Source organism: Felis catus, chromosome D2 (genome assembly GCF_018350175.1).
Source record: "Felis catus isolate Fca126 chromosome D2, F.catus_Fca126_mat1.0, whole genome shotgun sequence".
NCBI lineage: Eukaryota > Metazoa > Chordata > Mammalia > Carnivora > Felidae > Felis > Felis catus.
The window spans coordinates 9001470-9019000 of record NC_058378.1 but is presented as its reverse complement, the minus strand read 5'-3'; the positions used below and the strand labels follow the sequence as shown (position 1 = coordinate 9019000).

The 17531-nt window shown below is 41.0% G+C and overlaps 1 protein-coding gene and 1 pseudogene across 1 annotated transcript in view; one reads left to right on the top strand and one right to left on the bottom strand.

Annotated features, from left to right (window-relative positions):
- LOC111556242 (zinc finger protein 33B-like) overlaps positions 1-10426 on the bottom strand; it is a 36735-nt gene extending 26309 nt beyond the window's left edge. The window contains exons 1-2 of the mRNA XM_045040955.1: positions 9893-10426; positions 8900-9031 (exon numbers count right to left, since the gene is read on the bottom strand). Coding sequence (XP_044896890.1) covers positions 8900-8914 — 15 coding nt within the window. The 5' untranslated portion in view covers positions 8915-9031; positions 9893-10426. The remainder of the gene's footprint in view (positions 1-8899; positions 9032-9892) is intronic.
- Positions 5016-6621, top strand: LOC102899511 (annotated as a pseudogene).
- Positions 10427-17531: the final 7105 nt, after the last annotated feature.

The window sequence follows — 17531 nt, the reverse complement described above, 5'->3', positions numbered from 1 at the left end:
GATATATTCGATTCCAAATCATTCCTGACATACCAGCTCTGTCCTTTAATGAAACTGCTTCAAGAATTTTTTTTAGGTTTCTTTATTTATTTTGAGAGAGAGAAAGAGCACGAGCAGGGGAGGGGCAGAGAGAAAGGGACAGAGAGGATCCTAAGCAGGCTCCATGCTGTGAGAGTGGAGCCCCAAGCACGACTCCATCCCAGGAACCGTGAGATCATGTCCCGGACCGAAATCAAGAGAAGGATGCATAAGCGACTGAGCCACCCAGGTGCCCCATGAAACTGTCTGAAAAACAGTATTACAAATATTCTTCATTAAGGGAAACAAAATACTTCAGAGGGCTTCCACAAAATACGGGATAGCAGAAGATGACTGAAGTAAATGTAAAGGTCGAATTGCAGTAATAATAAAGGTCCTTTTATATGTTGAAAGAATTACAAACTATAACCACAATTTAAACTTAAATGGTAATTAATACTAGAATAAATCTTAAATACTGAACCACTCTAGAAGGACTATACTTTAAGTCCTGGCCCCCTGCCTGCCCATAAGGGTACATTACAAATCCTGCCCCTGACATGAACCTGGGCCACGTGACTTGCTTTGTCCAATGAAAAGTAGTACAAGGGAAATGTGTCACTTCAGGGAGAAGTTTTCAGAGACATCATCCTTCATCCTTGACCCCACAATGCACAGCACAGGGAACAGAGCCACGCCTTAGCCCCTAAGATCACAGACACAAACAAAAAATAAATTTAGGAACCCTTTGTTACGACACAAGCTGACTGATGCAGTGTTGAAAAAACAAAACAAAATAATCCAATAAAATACAAACGAACAACCTCTAGAGACCACTTGTGTAGACAACAGGCTTGAGCAGTCAAAGCTTGAGCAAGGCAAAAGGACCCACAGCGACCACGACCACGACCACCAAGCTGACGTGAACAGGCTCATTAAGCCACAGGCCCTCACTGATCAATGGGCTGCCCACGGCAGGCACAGTGCCTAAGATTACCCAAAAAGGGGAAAAGTTACAGCTACTCTAGAACTACAGCCCCTCACCACCGCCTAGGAGCAGATGGTCTCCCCTTTGCCATCCTGCCCGCTGCTCCCTTGCAGGATATCCAGTAAACTTCTATCTCCTCTGTTCTGTCTTGAGTGAATTCTTCACTGGCGCCCCCTGCCGGCTCCCACTCAATCGGGTTCCCCACACAACCAAGAAAAAGCATAGGGAAGAAATACATTGTCAGATGGAGAGACTAAAGCCTAACAAGAACAAATACAAATGGGTTACGTCACCCAATACAAAAAACAATTGTGTTATTTTAGGCTTGAAAATCTTGTCTTTTCATTTTTAACCAGAAATGAAAAATCATGAGGAAAACAAAATAGTCCCCACCATAGGACTTATAGTAACGTCAAAATCACATGAGTTCTTTTACTGCCCTACACAGTTCTAAGAGTTTCTCCTTATAAAGAGCAATGTCTCATTCTTAGAATCCTCACCAGCTGGCACACATTAAGACACATACTAACTATTCATAAATGGTTAATGAACGAAGTGAATGAAGGCCTAATTAAGGTACATTACAGGGAATACCAACTGCAGCGAAAGGGAGACTTATTTCAGTGATAAAAACAGTTGCAGTCAAATGAAACAGAACAGAAACCCCCCAATAAATCCACGCATATATGGTCGACTGATTTTTGACAGGGTTGCAAAAACACGCAATGGGGAAAGGATAGTCTCTTCAGTAAATGGTGGCGGGAAAACGGGATACCAACACACAAAAGAATGAAACTATACCCCTACCTTACACCACTCATACAAATTAACCTGAAATGAATCAGACTTAAACATAAGAACTGATACCATACAATTCCTGGAAGAAAACATAGGGGAGAAGCTCAACATTGTTCTCTAGGATCATGTTTTTTTGGATAAGATGCCAAAAGGAAGGCAACAAAAGCTCAAACAAGCCTTCATCAAACTTAAGAGCCCTGCCCAGCAAACAGTCCATAAACTGAAAAGTAACCTACAGACTGGGGAAAGGTATTCACAAATCATGTATCTGATAAGATGTTAATATCCAAAATGTACAAACAACTCATACAACTCAAAAACCAAAAAGCAAATAATCCAATTAAAATGAGCAAAGGACCTGAACTGACATTTTTCCAAAGACCTAGAAATGCCAATATGTATATGCAAAGGTGCTCAATATCATGAATCATCAAGGAAATGCAAACCGAAACCACAATGAAATGTCACTTTCACACCTCTCAGCATGGCTACCATCAAAAAGACAAGAGATAATAAATGGCAAGAATGTGGCATATAAAGGGAACCCTTCACTGTTGGTGAGAATGTAAATTGGCGCAGCTACCTTGGAGAACACTATGGCGGTCCCTCAAAAAATTAAAAATGGAACTACCAGATGATCCAGAAATCCCACTTTTAGGCACAAATCCAAAAGAAATGGAATCAAAACTGCAAAACACACCTTAATCCCCTGTTCACTGCAGCATTGGTTACAATAGCTGAGGCATGACACAGTGTAAGTGTCCATCAACAGAGGAATGGATGGGATAAAGAAAATGTGGTGTGTAAACACACACAATGGAATACTATTCAACCATAAAAACAAAGGAAAAAGGAAATCCTACCATTTGTGACAATATGGACAGACCTTGAGGGCATTATGGTAAGTCAAGAGAGAAAACAAACACCATATGGTGTTACTTACATGTAGAATCTCCTAAAAGAAAAGGCCAACATCATACAAACAGAGTATAAAATGAGACCCTGATTGGGTGTGGAAGAAAGGAAGGATGGAAGGAAGGAAGGAGAAACAAACAAACTCCATGCACAGATTGTGCCACATATGGATGTATATCTAAGAAAGAAGTAGCAATAAAACAAAATCTTGTAGAGAAAGCAAGAGGAAACATTCAAGAATTCATATTATGAATTCAACATACTTTGATGCTAAATACTAAAACCTAAGAAGAACGTATCTCCCCCTGGCCAAAAACTTAGTGGTCAATCTCTCTCATAGACATAGAAACAAAAACCCAAAACAAAATATTAGCATGACCCAGTTAGATTTATTTCAGAAATATCCAGGTAGTTTTACATTTAAAAATTAATGTAATTCACCAACTAAGAAAATGAAGGAGACAAATAATATGATTTCAATACATGTCCAAAACCATTTAATAAAGTTTAAAAGGCACTCATGAAGAAAATAAAAACTTTAGGTAACTAGGAATAGAATTGGACATCCTTGATGTGGTAAGAAATGCAAAAAAAATGCAGCAAAAATCACATATTGAGAGGAAAACTTCCCCTTTGAGAACAGAATAAAGACAAGGAAACCTACTCTTTGCTTCTATTGAGTATCATATATTGGAGGACCTAAGAGGGCAATAAAGAAAAAAAGGTTTTATGAATTGGAAAAAGTAAACAGCAGTGTCACTAATACCAGATTACACATGTGTATATATTAAAAATGCAAATAAGGTTGAGATAAATTATTAGGTATAGTAAATTAGTGTAGAAAAATTGTTGGATTTAAGATCAATACATAAAAAATAACAAGTCAGCAACAAGCAATTAAAAAGTACAATTGAATATATATGTATAATACACAAAAATAAACTCAGAATGGATGAAAGACCTAAATGTAAGACAGAAAACCATCAAAATCCTAGAGGAGGAAGCAGGCAAAAACCTCTTTGACCTCAGCCACAGCAACTTCTTACTCAACACGTCACTGGAGCCAAGGGAAACAAAAGCAAAACTGAACTATTGGGACCTCATCAAAATAAAAAGCTTCTGCATAGCGAAGGAAACAATCAGCAAAACTAAAAGGCAACCAATGGAATGGGAGAAGATATTTGCACATGACATATCAGATAAAGGGTTAGTATCCAACATCTATAAAGAACTTATCAAACTCAACACCCAACAAATAATCCAGTGAAGAAATGGGCAAAAGACATGACATGCTAAGCGAAATCTGTCAGTCAGAGAAAGACAAGTATCATATTACTTCACTCATATGAGGAATTTAAGATACTAAACAGATGGGGGCGCCTGGGTGGCACAGTCGGTTGAGCATCCGACTTCAGCCAGGTCACGATCTCGCGGTCCGGGAGTTCGAGCCCCGCATCGGGCTCTGGGCTGATGGCTCAGAGCCTGGAGCCCGTTTCCGATTCTGTGTCTCCCTCTCTCTCTGCCCCTCCCCCGTTCATGCTCTGTCTCTCTCTGTCCCAAAAATAAATAAACGTTGAAAAAAAAAATTAAAAAAAAAAAAAGATACTAAACAGATGAACACAAAGGAAGGGAAGCAAAAATAACATAAAAACAGGGAGGGGGACAAAAAAGAGACTCTTAAATATAGAGAACAAACAGAGGGTTGCTGGAGGATTGTGGGAGGGGGGATGGGCTAAATGGGTAAGGGGCATTAAGGAATCTACTCCTGAAATCATTGTTGCACTATATGTTAACTAGGATGTAAATTAAACAATAAATTAATTAAAAATAATTTAAAAATAAAAATTAAAAAAATATATACAGGTATATTAGGGGATCCTGAATGGCTCACTTGGTTGAGCATCCAACTCTTGATTTAGACTCAGGTCATGATCCCAGGGTCATGGAATTCAGGCCTGTCAGGCTCTGCCCTGAGTGTGGACTCTGCTTAAAATTCTCTCTCTCCCTCTCCCTCTGCCCCTCTCCCCTCTCTTTCTCACCCTCTCTTTCTCTCTCTCTCTCAAAAAAAAAGCATATATATTAATAAAAAATGCTAAACACATAGAAATAACTCTAACAATAGGTGTGCAAGAATTCCACACACAAAGAAACTTTTAAAATTACTAAAGACTTGGGGCGCCTGGGTGGCGCAGTCGGTTAAGCGTCCGACTTCAGCCAGGTCACGATCTCGCGGTCCGTGAGTTCGAGCCCCGCGTCGGGCTCTGGGCTGATGGCTCAGAGCCTGGAGCCTGTTTCTGATTCTGAGTCTCCCTCTCTCTCTGCCCCTCCCCCGTTCATGCTCTGTCTCTCTCTGTCCCAAAAATAAATAAACGTTGAAAAAAAAATTTTTTTAAAAATTACTAAAGACTTACATAAATGTAGAAAATACATCATGTTCACAGGCAGAATATTCAATATCAGAAAATTAGCAATTTTTCCCACATTGACTTATAGATTCAATTCAACTGCAAATAAAGTTCCAGCAGGTTATTTGTGAATGCTAACAATATTTGTACAGGAACACAAAGGACCAACTGAAGCCAGGATCCTGCTGAAGACGAGAAAAGTGTGGAAGGATGTACACTACTCACTTGAAATATTTTTTATCAAATGTGGTACTGGCCTAAGAAGGGCCAAACTAAGCAGTGGAAATGAACAGAGCACGAAAGGACCCAGAGATGTATGCACTATGACATACATCACACTGCAAAACAGTGGGGAAACTCAAGTTTTCAAAAAGAGTTCTTAGACAAATCGTATGGGAAGAAAGTGACCTGATGTCTGTCTCCTACAGAATGCCAGGGTCATCATGCAGGCTGACAGCACCATGAAGATACGGACTTCAGAGCGCATTTCTAATCACCCATGGGAAACTGTTTCCACAGTCGCAGTGCAGAAATACCTGAACCCTATGACCTCAAGCTTGGTTGGAGTTGATGTACTGGACAGAACATACAGATCCCTTTGGAAAGTTTCACAGCCAAAGACTTCTCGGAACAGAGCGAGGATTGCCTTCCACTGTGAAATCTCTTATTGGCACAGCAAGAACTAAAACATATGTACAAAAACATTCTGTAGTTGTTCCCGTAGACAAAACAATGGAACTTAGGTCTGCTAGTATTTCATTTACAAATATGGTTTCAGTGGATGACAGACTTCTATACAAACCACATTCTCAGGACCCAGAAAAAACTCTTTTGACTCAAGAAGCCATAATCATTGTGAAAGGAGTCTGTCTCAGCAGTTACCTTGAAGGACTGACAGTAAGTACAACATCTGCAAATGCTAAGAGTGGCCGAGAAGCAATGGAATGGCTTATACATACATTAAATGTGGAGACAACTGGTAGACAAATGTGGAACAACTGGTAGCTTGGGGAGAGGGACATCGGGGCACCGACAGTGACAGCAGCATTTGAAGAGAACTGAGGATGGAACCTGCTCCCCCAGGTCTCTGCAAGCTGGCAATCTATTTGTTATTTTAAAAATAAAACTTATTTTAAGTAGAATTTGTTTTATAAGCTGAAGAAAAGCTCTGTAATTTCTGATCAAAAGGAAAGAGGTGCAGGATTTCTAAATAAAAGAGATTTCCGAAAGTAGCATTGTTTGAAATTACCATCTAATTGTGAAGACTCCAGGATGTGGGGGAAATTTAACAATTTTTGAAAAGTACCTGGAAAATCACACTGACATGTTAAATCTCCACTCAGGTAGAATTTTAAGCTTTTAATGCATTAGAAATCTGCCTGGTGGGGCACCTGGGTGGCTCACTCGGTTGAGTGTCCAACTTCAGCTAAGGTAATATTTCATGGTTTGTGGGTTTTAGTCCTGAGTCAGGCTCTGGGCTGATAACTCGGAGCCTGGAACCTGCTTCAGATTCTATGTCTCCCTCTCTGCCCCTCCCCAACTTACGCTGTTTATGTCTCTCTCAAAATAAATAAATAAATTTTTTTATATATATTGAATATAATTTATTGTCAAATTGGTTTCCATACAACACTCAGTGCTCATCCCAACACGTGCCCTCCTCAATGCCCATTAAACTTTAAAAAATAAATAAATAAAATACACAGGAATTCTTACAAAACTCAGTAGAATAAAACAACCTAAAAAGCCATAAATTTATGAAAGTTGCACTAACTAAATAATCAGACCCATGGAAATTAAACAATGAAGTTTTTCACCCTTTAATGTAAAAATAATTTTTACATCTGGAGAGAAAGGAGGAAAAGTAGTTTTCTAATAAATAACAATTTACCTAGAAAAATTAGAAATCTTCATATCCTATAACTCAAAAATATTAATCACTGGACATTGGAGCAATGATTCTTAAACTTAACACCATCACATGGACATCCTGTTAAAAACACAGATTACTGGGCCTGGCCTCCAAAAGTTCTCTTCCAGTAGGTTTGGGATGGTGGATCACAATCTGCATGTCAAACAAGTTTCGAGGTGACGCTGCCATTTCTGGGCAAAGGTCCTCACTCTGAGAAGCAATGTTCATGAGTCTGGAGATACATTTGCATTTATCAGAGTATGTCAAGGATATTCACAGCAGTATTTATATCAATGAAAAATGGAATTACCTGAATGTCTACCAATGAAATACAGTATTTAGGATACACTGTGTCCAGATAGCAGGAAAATCCAACATTAAAAAAACAAACTACAGGGGTGCCTAGGTGGTGAAGCATCAGGACTCTTGATTTCAGCTCAGGTCATGATGTTAGGATTGAGTCAGCTCTGGGTCAAGATCCACCCTAAGTGTGGAGCCTGATTAAGATATTCTCTCTCTCAAGATATTCTCATTCTCGGGGAGCCTGGGTGGCTCAGTTGGTTGAGCGTCCCACTTCGGTTGAGGTCATGATCTCACGGTTCGTGAGTTCGAGCCCCACGCCAGGCTCTGTGCTGACAGCTCGGAGGCTGGAGCCTGCTTCGGATTCTGTGTCTCCCTCTCTCTCTGCCCCTTTCCTGCTCATGCTCTCTGTCTCTCTCTGTGTCTCAAAAATGAATAAGCGTTAAAAAAATTAAAAAAAAAAAAGATATTCTCATTCTCTCTCTCTCTCTCTCTCGCGCTCTCTCTCTCCCTCTGTCTCCTTTCTCTCTCTCCTTCTGCCCCTCTCCCCCACTCACAAACTCTAATAAAATTTTTAAAAAACTATTTATTTAAAAAAGTAAATAAATAAACTTCCTATGGATAGATCTCAAATTACTAGTGTACTGAGGGGAGAAAATGCCTGTCATATAAACATTAAGATAATTTACATATTTTTAGAAGTGCTCAAAATAGTAAACAGTATTATTTTTCCAGCACACATGTAGAGATAAACGTTAAGACTAGTAGACAAAGGATACAAACTTGGAACTGAACGATGGGGTACAATGAGGAAGGCTACAGAAGAGACAAAGAAGACTCCCCAGGAGAGACTGTCAGAAGACTAATGGAGCAGTTCTTGAAGGAAGGCAATTACAATTAAATCATTGGAAATTTTACCTGGACAAACCCCAAAAAAGTGGAAGGGAAAAACCAAGACAGAAATCTATAGGATGAATTTGAAAAGCTCAGACACATTTACCAGAGAATTTAACGTTGAACCATCTGCTATAAAACTCGCATACACAACCTGGCTAAAGTAGTTATGGAGAGTTTTTGTTAACAGGCATGTAGCCCATTCATTCCTCTGAACATATCGGGTTTTACACCAGGATCGAACATGACCATCATTAAATTTACTTGAACTCTCTCTCAGACCCTTTTACTCTCAGTGAGGAACAGTTTTAGGCACTCATTTCGGGGCTGTCACAGGAAGGATATTCACTATATGTCCCTATGTTAAAACCAAAAAAGATATCATCCAAGAAGTCTTTGTGTCTTGAAAAAATTGTCTGTATCCAAAAGACTGTGTCCTCCTTTCTCCATGATTATCAGAAACAACAGAGATGTTATTTGTAGGTCAGTTTAGAAACTCTAAGATATAGAATGATCAGTATGTATCTAGAAGCCACTTTAGTCTTGCTATTGATCTGTCACTACTTTCTGTAAAGGTAGATTTCTATCTATTGCTAATTTCCCATTAGTATGGGACTCACAAATCTCACCAAGTCCACTGCAAAATAATGTGGGGAATGAAGAACTTACCTGGGATTTGTTCATTTTCTGCTGTCTTGGAAAAGTGTAGACAACTCTGGTGCTGTGCTGAGTTACGGGAGGAATGAGGTCCTAAAAGAGCTGGCCTGCCTGGTGGCTCCTGAATGCTCCTGCCCTATAAAACTATACAACCCAATAGATACGAAGAGCATCAGTTCCTCTGACCTTCAGAAAGGACAGCAGACGTTCAAAGACCACCTAAATGTAAATATTTGCTTCCTGGGGATTTTTTCACAGTTTAAACCTCTCTTGATGCTCACAAAAAAAATTTTTAAATAAAAAATTTAGTTTAAATAAAACAATATACTCAGTGAACCAACATTAACTCTTCACCAAACTACTGTAAAAAAAAAAAACAAAAAACAAAAACAAAAACAAAAACAAAAAACAAAAAACTTCCCGACCTGGGGCAGCTGGGTGGCTCAGTCAGTTCAGCCTCGATTCTTGGTTCAGGTCACGATCTCAGGGTTCGTGGGACAAAGGCCTGCATCAGGCTCTGTGCTGACAGTGTGGAACCTGCTTGGGATTCTCTCTCCCTCTCTGCCCTTTCCTGACTCGCTCTATTTCTCTCTCTGTCTTGATAATAAACTTACAAAAAAATACTCCTGACTACTCTGTTTATCAATTTTCCTACTGTTACTAAACCTTTGGTTAGTGATTCCACAGAAAATGATAAAAAGCAGTGCTTTAAGGACAGGTCTATGTTTTCTTTGTCCTGGTTGGGTTTCTCAAAAGGATCTTTTTACAGGGGCACCTGTGTGGCTCAGTAGGTTAGGCGACTGACTTAGCTCAGGTCATGATCTCACAGTTCCTGAGTTCAAGCCTCCCGTCGGGCTCTGTGCTGACCGCTCAGAACCTGGATGAAGCCTGCTTCAGATTCTGTGTCTCCCTCTCTTTCTGCCCCTCCCACACTCACAGTCATTCTCTCTCTCTCTCTCAAAAATAAAAATTTTAAAAACAAGGATCTTTTTAAAAGTAATTTGCCTTTCCTCGTGTGGAAAAGCAGGCACTCTCTCTGGAGTCGGGAGACACAACTTCCAGTCTTCGCCACTAACAAACTGTGATTCTGAATAAGTCAGTAACCTTCGAGAAGAAAAACAAACAAACAAACAATGTTTCTATTCAATGAGACAACAAGTACGGGATTCTTGGAGATCCTTCCCTAATGCCGGACTGAGTAACACCACGCCTCAAGAAGCAGTCACCGACCCGACTGGAGAGCCGCTCAGACTCCAGGAAGGATACAAGGAGAACCAAGAGGCGGGGCGGTAACCGAGTCAGCCCAGGCAGGGGCGCCCGTCTTCCCGGACCACCCCGCCTCCACCCGACGCGCTCCTCGGGCCCCCCTCCCGGCCGCAGCGCCGTCCCTCTCCCACCGCCCCCGGGCACACGCCCTCCTCCCGCGGCCTCCAGACCCGGGCCCCGCGAACGGCCCCGGCCGCTCCGGCAGGGACTGAGCACCGGGGGGCCCGACCTCTAGTGCTGATGGACACGTCCCCATCCCGCCGTCACCGGTCCACGGACCTCCTCCACACAAACCGGCACCGACCGCCTACAGCCGCCCCGCGACTTCCCAGTCAGCGCAGCGCCCCCCTCGGCCCTCGTCCAACCGTCCCGCGCTCACCTATCGCTCCCTCGTCATGAGGCACTGACCCCAGAAAAGCGCAGAGATTCGGCGGCCGGGGAACCGCCTCCCACGCGAGAAGTGAGGAAAACGGGAGGGGAGGAAAAGCCTGGCGGAAGTGCCCGGAGGCAGAAGGCTGTACTAAGCATGCGCAGAACTAGGCATGCGCAGAACCGGACAGTGTGAGCAGTCCGCGCCGAAAGGCAGAAAACTACCTTTCCCTGCAGATTCACCGACCAGTGGTTGGTGGGTGGCTGAGAGTGCAGTCTTTACCTAGCACGTGGGAAGTTTGGGGAGCTTGACCTAGTTACCCAAGCAGTCAGAGCCCGTCAGGGACTCCCCAAAAGTTGCGGATTGCAGCTGAATTCTAGGTGACGCCAGTGTGCAATTTAGACTAGAGCTGTCAAGGAAAGCAACCTGCTTGTCGAGTTCACTTTTTGAAATACTATGAAATAGACTCCATCAATACAATAAAAGAATATGAAAAAAATTAGGATCTGTCACCATCAGCAACTCTCTCAGGAAATAAAAAGCCAGGGGTCAAGGGCGGTATCAAGAAAGCTTGTTCATCAAAATCACGACTACAATGAATGATTATTGAGGATACATCAGAAAATCGACAGTCCAAAACAAAATTTCTTCATTCGTCTACATATTCTTTCCTCTGTGACGTTAAAATTACTTGAAGAAATGGAGATTGACCGTTTTTTTTTTTGTTTTTGTTTGTTTTTTTTTTTTTTTTAACGTTTTATTGTTGAGAGAGAGCGCGCGAAGGAGCAAGGGAGGGGCAGAGAGCGAGCGGGACACAGAATCCGACGCAGGCTCCAGGCTCTGAGTTGTCAGCACAGAGCCTGAAGCGGGGCTCGAACTCACAAGTGGTGAGATCATGACCTGAGCCGAAGTTGGTCGCCCAAACAACTGAGCCACCCAGGCACCCCAAGAGATCGACCCTTTCAATGAAAGACTCCATATTCTTTAACAACATTCCACTAAGAATCTGAACAAATTTTTGTACATACTTTTTTCTCTTTTTGTGTACTTTTAATATGTACTGTATAAAAGCATATTCTCTCGGGGCTTCTGGGTGGCTCAGTCGGGTGAGGGGCCAACTTTGGCTCAAGCCATGATCTCACGGTTTGTGGGTTCAAGCCCCATGTCAGGCTTTGGGCTCACACAGCTCAGAGCCTGGAGACTGCTTCGGATTCTGTCTCGCTGTCTCTGCCCCTGCCCCACTCGTGTGCATGCACTATCAAAATAAACATTAAATTTTTTTTTTAATGAAAACAGGACACTGAAGAGATACATGCACTCCCATGTTTACTGCATTATTATTCACAATACCTGAGATATGGAAACAATGTAAGTGTCCATCAACAGATGAATGGATGAAGAAGGTGTGTGGTAAACACATAAAACACACTACTCCTCAGCCATGAGAAAGAAAATCTTGTCCACTTGAAACTCTATGAAGAGACCTTGAAGTCATTATGGGAGTGAAATAAGTCAAAAAGGGAAAGACAAATACTGCAGGATAACAGTTATATGGAATCTAAAAAAGCTTATCTCACAAAAACAGATTGTGGAATGTTGGTTACTGAGGGCTGGGCATTCAGGGAACAGGAGAGATGTTGTTTAAGGGTACAAACTTAGTAGCTGGTAGATATATAAGTCCATATTAACCCAATGTTAATATGTCAATTTTATCTCAATAAAAACGTACCCACTTATCCTAAAGTGATAAATAAAGAAAAACAAATTCGTACTCCTCATAATTCAAAATTAACCGTTTAGAGGTGTTTTAATTTCCTGTTGCTGCTGTAACAAATTACTGCATAGTGGCTTAAAACAACCCAAGTTGAGTATGCTATTGGAATTCAGAAGGGCAAAACAGGTATCACATGGCTAGAATCAAGGTGTCAGGGCTGCATTCCTTGTGGATGTTCTATGGGAGGGAGAATCCACTTCTTTGCCTTTACGAGTTTCTAAAGGCTGTCCTTGCCTTGTCATCCTGCATCACTGCCACCTCTGCCCATGTTGTCACATCTCTCTGACTTTGACTTTCCTGCCTCCCTCTTTCCTTGGAAGAATTCTTGTGATTATATTGGGCCCACTGGGATAACTCAAGATAGTCTCCCATCTCAAGATCCTTAACCTAAACACATTTGCTAAGTCTCCTTTGCCAGGTAAGGTAACATATTCTCAGATTCTAGGGATTAGGATGTGCACCTCTTTGGGGGCCACTATTCCGCCACAACAAGAATAAATGCAAAGAAGGATGGGTGCAGTTTTCAAAAACATTAATCTATGAGCATTATAAGGTACTTGTATTTTAATACTTTATTTTCTCAACATTTCATGTATATTATGCAAAGTATCTTCCTCTAAATTATTACTTGCAGAATGGTGGCGTATTCACATTCTATGCATCATGTTCGCATCAAAATTCTACTCCAGAGGTTTGTTTTTTTTTTTTTAATCAGAATGGTATTAAAGGTTGAAACCACAATGATTCAATAGATCATCTGAAAAGATTCCGAGGCATAGAAAATAAGCTTGTACTTAATTTGTAAGTTCTTGACACCAGATGAAGTTACCTTGTTACAGGTAAAAGGGCACCATTACATAGCATTCATGAGAGCAGCTAAAGTTTGCAGGGCCGAGGTAAAGGACAGAGCGGCCCAGACAGGAAGCTGCTGAGACGATAAGCATGTGTGTGAGGGAACTGACCAAGACCCAGGAAAGACCCAACCAAAAGGATTAAAGGCAACAGTGCCCCATGTTCAGAAACCAAGCTCTAAATATATATATATACATACATATATATATATATATGTGTGTGTGTATATATATATATATACATATCTTTATATATATATCTTTATATATATATATAGCTTTATACATATAGCTTTATATATATAGCTATATATATGTCTTTATACATATATACATATATATGTGTATATATATACAATCCCTATGCGTTATAGAATACAGGTCCATTGTGCGAGCTCTCAGCTCACTTAGCATTTCCAAGCTCCCCAGCACGTGCTGGGATGGATATGGGACCAGGGATTACTAAATGGGCATTATCTTTCTGTGATCTCTGGCTGTCTCTTCAGAGTCCTTAGAACACAGCATAACTGAAGTCCCTAGGACATACCTGCACTGTCCCACCACGCTGTGTCCCCAGTGGCATTTGAGTTTATACAAAATACAGTCTGAGTTTCTAGGGAACTGAGCATCCTTAGAGAGTCAGACTTTGGCACCCTGGATGAAGTTTCTATGCAAGTGTATCATTCTCAAGGACCCAAGGCCCAGCACAATGAACAGGAATTCGACCTGGAAGATAACACTCTCTAGCCTGAGTTCCCTCTCCAGAGCTAAAGAGCAGTAAGAGAAGTCCAAAAATGAGCATATTTTATATTTCTGATCAGAATTTGTTATTCATCTCCCAAGAAGTGGGCAAAACCCGGAAGATGTTGCCATTCTCAGAAGCCATCGAGGACTATGACTGTGGAAGGTTTGGTCCTAGATTCAGAAGAGAGTATGAGCTGGAGTTCTAAGACGTGGTATCTGCAGTCTGTGCAGGAAATGTCACCTGATTGGAGGGACGCTCCTCAGTCTTTCCTGATCTTTCACAGCCTTGACACTTGGATGAATACTGGTCAGTTATTTTGTAGAATGTCCCTCAATGTGTTTGGCTGATGTTTTCTCATGATTGGGAGGATATTGTATGTTTTGGGCAAGAATACCACAGAAGAGACCTGTGCTTCTCAGAGCATCCAGACAGGAGGTTCATGATGCTGCTGTGTCTTATTACTGGAGATGTTAACCACTCTGGTAAAGTTCTGTCTGCCAGGGTCCTCTGCTGTAAAGTTACAACTTTTCACATTGTGAGTCTCTTGGAGGAGATCATTTCAGGCCATGCAACTATGCCATTTCTCTTCAAATTTATAGCCTTCTAATATTAGTATCTGTTAATGGATAGTGTCTACAGCAATCATTGATGTGTTGTTTGCCTAATGATGGTTTTTTATTTCCTTTATTTAGATGACTTTTGAAGTTTTTTCTTTTGGGGTGTTTTTTGTTTGTTTGGTTTGCTTTGTTTTTTGTTGTTTTTTTTTTTTTGGTTCTTTTTTTAAGTAGGCTTCACATCCAGCATGGAGCCCAATGTGGGGCTTAAACTCAAAACCCTGAGATCAAGACATGAGCTGAGAGGTACCTGGGTAGCTCAGTCAGTTAAACATCTGACTTTGGCTCAGGTCATGATCTCACGGTCTGTGGGTTTGAGCCCTGCATCGGGCTCTGTCTGACAGTTTGGAGCCTGGAGCCTGCTTTGGATTCTGTGTCTCCCTCTTTCTCTCTCTGCTCTTACCCTGCTCACACTCTCAAAAAATAAACATTAAGGAAAAAAAAAAAAAAAAGACCTGAGCTGAGATCAAGAGTCGAACGCTTAACTAACTGAGCCACTCAGGCACCTGACCTTTAAAGATTTTAAGAAACATTTTCTTTCTTCCCTTTTTTAGAGATATTTTCAATTTCAATTTGTAATTTAAAAGAAGTCTAGGGCGCCTGGGTGGCTCAGCTGGTTAAGCGTCTGACTTTAGCTCAGATCATCTCATAGTTCATGAGTTTGAGCCCTGCGTCAGGTTTTGTGCTGTCAGCACAGAACTGCTTTGGACCCTCTGTCTCCCTCTCTCTCTGCCCCTCCCCCACTTGCACTCTGTCTCTCAAAAATAAACATTTAAAAGAAAATAAATTAAAAATAAATAAAAGAAGCCCAAATCATCAAATAACACATAAAACTTTCTATGCACTTATGTAAGAGTGGGGTTCATTCACAAGATACAAACAATTACAGAATGCATTTCGGCTTACTAGCTAAAGTATCATTACCATATGGCAACGAGAGGGACAATCTGTACTTCGTTTGAGATGTCAGTTTTAACATTTTGTTATTCCAGACAACTAATAATAATTCAGAACTTGTATTCTTTCAACATTACGATAATAAATCAGACTTCATCAATGTTTATATGAGGTCATTTAAAATTTGTGTAACTAAAACAATCTTAAAGTAAGACAGTACTCTTACTATACATTCTTTTTACATACATATATGTGGGTTTTAACTATACGGTAAAGGAAGATGTAAAAGGTTACACACTGAACTAATAGCAATGGTTAAAGCAAGGCAGGCTACCAATGTAAAGGTGGTGGGTGCAAAGAAATTAATTCTTTAATGAATCATTTTGAAATAATTTCAAATTTCACGAAAGTTCCAAGAACAATGCAAAAATTCCGATATCCTCCTTACCTAGATTCCCCAACCGTTAACATTTCACTGCATTCTTTTTGCATGTACCTATTTAATCAACTATCCTCTTATGATCATTCTTTTCCTATTTGAGATCAAACAACAGACATCATACACCACAGTTCCTAAGTACTCCATTATGCATTTTCCTAAAACGAGGGCACTTTCCTACAGAACCACTATCCAAACAAGCAAGTCAGGAAATCAACCTTAACAGAACACTACTGTCAAATCCACAAACCCCCTCCAAATCTCAACAGCTGTCCCAACATCTTTTTCCTTCCTGGTCCTGGGCCACCAGTCTGGGTCTATCCTATGTTTCATCACCAGACTTAGGTCACGCTTTCTTGGTAGTAACCACAGAGAAGATAGATCAATGCGTCGCATCGTGGGGCACACGTTGTTGACAGTGGTGATATTAGCCTTGATTATCTTGTCATTTTGGTGTCTGGTAGGTTTCCCTGCCAAAAAAAAATCACCATTATCCCCTTTGAAACTGGTATCTGTGGAGATATATTCCGAGATTATGCCAATAATCTGTCCCTCATCCACTCACCAATCTTAGTATCTGTTAATAATCTCACCTGAATCAATCACTACCAAATACTGGTTTTTTATTTCCATTATTCCTCATACATATATTAGTAACGAAAAGGTTCCCCTTCTCCCATTCATTTATTTCTATATCAATACGGATTCATGGCTTTCTGTTTTGTACCAAAGATTATATTCCATTCTTACTATTTGTTTTTTTTTTTATTTTTTTTTCAACATTTATTTATTTTTGGGACAGAGAGAGACAGAGCATGAACGGGGGAGGGGCAGAGAGAGAGGGAGACACAGAATCGGAAACAGGCTCCAGGCTCGGAGCCATCAGCCCAGAGCCTGACGCGGGGCTCGAACTCACGGACCGCGAGATTGTGACCTGGATGAAGTCGGACGCTTAACCGACTGCGCCACCCAGGCGCCCCCTTACTATTTGTTTTTATGCTCAAATGGTTTCAGATTTGGCCAACAGGAGCATCTTTGAGATGGTTTTTGTGTACTTTTGCTATGCCCCCATTATTCCTTGAGCGGCTCTTTGCCTTCTCCCTCGAGAAGATATTTTAGGTTCATCCGCTTTCCCCGGCCCAAGTTTGGAATCAGCCACTTACAAAGGAGTTCTGTTTCCTTTAAGTGGAAGGTAGTATCTAGGCACCAGACTCTGGAAAGTAGTGCTCATTGCTGTGAGGATGTACTTGCTTCTAAGCAATCTCAGTATAAAGAGCTAGGAAATACATGTATGGAGGACACACACACACACACACACACACACACACACACACGTACATTTGCATATACACATGCATGTGTCTACACACATATGTAGACATACACACCTATAAATATTTCTATGTCAACACCTCAGGGTTCTGCTTAGTCTTCTGCCTTTCTATATTTGTAAATACTTTCAACAGGGAGAAATTTGGCCATCAGTTTCAATACATTTCATCTTGCCCTCAATGTAATCAATCTCCACCCATGCCAACCATTTCCTCTATCTATAATCTCCTTAACCCCTACCTCCCTAGTGTCCTGTGTTTCCGTAATGGGAGCAGCCACACTATTCTGTTCCTCTTCACTTCCCCTCACTGGCCTGCATTGGGACTGCTGTCCCTGTACTAGGAAGGGGAGGAAGA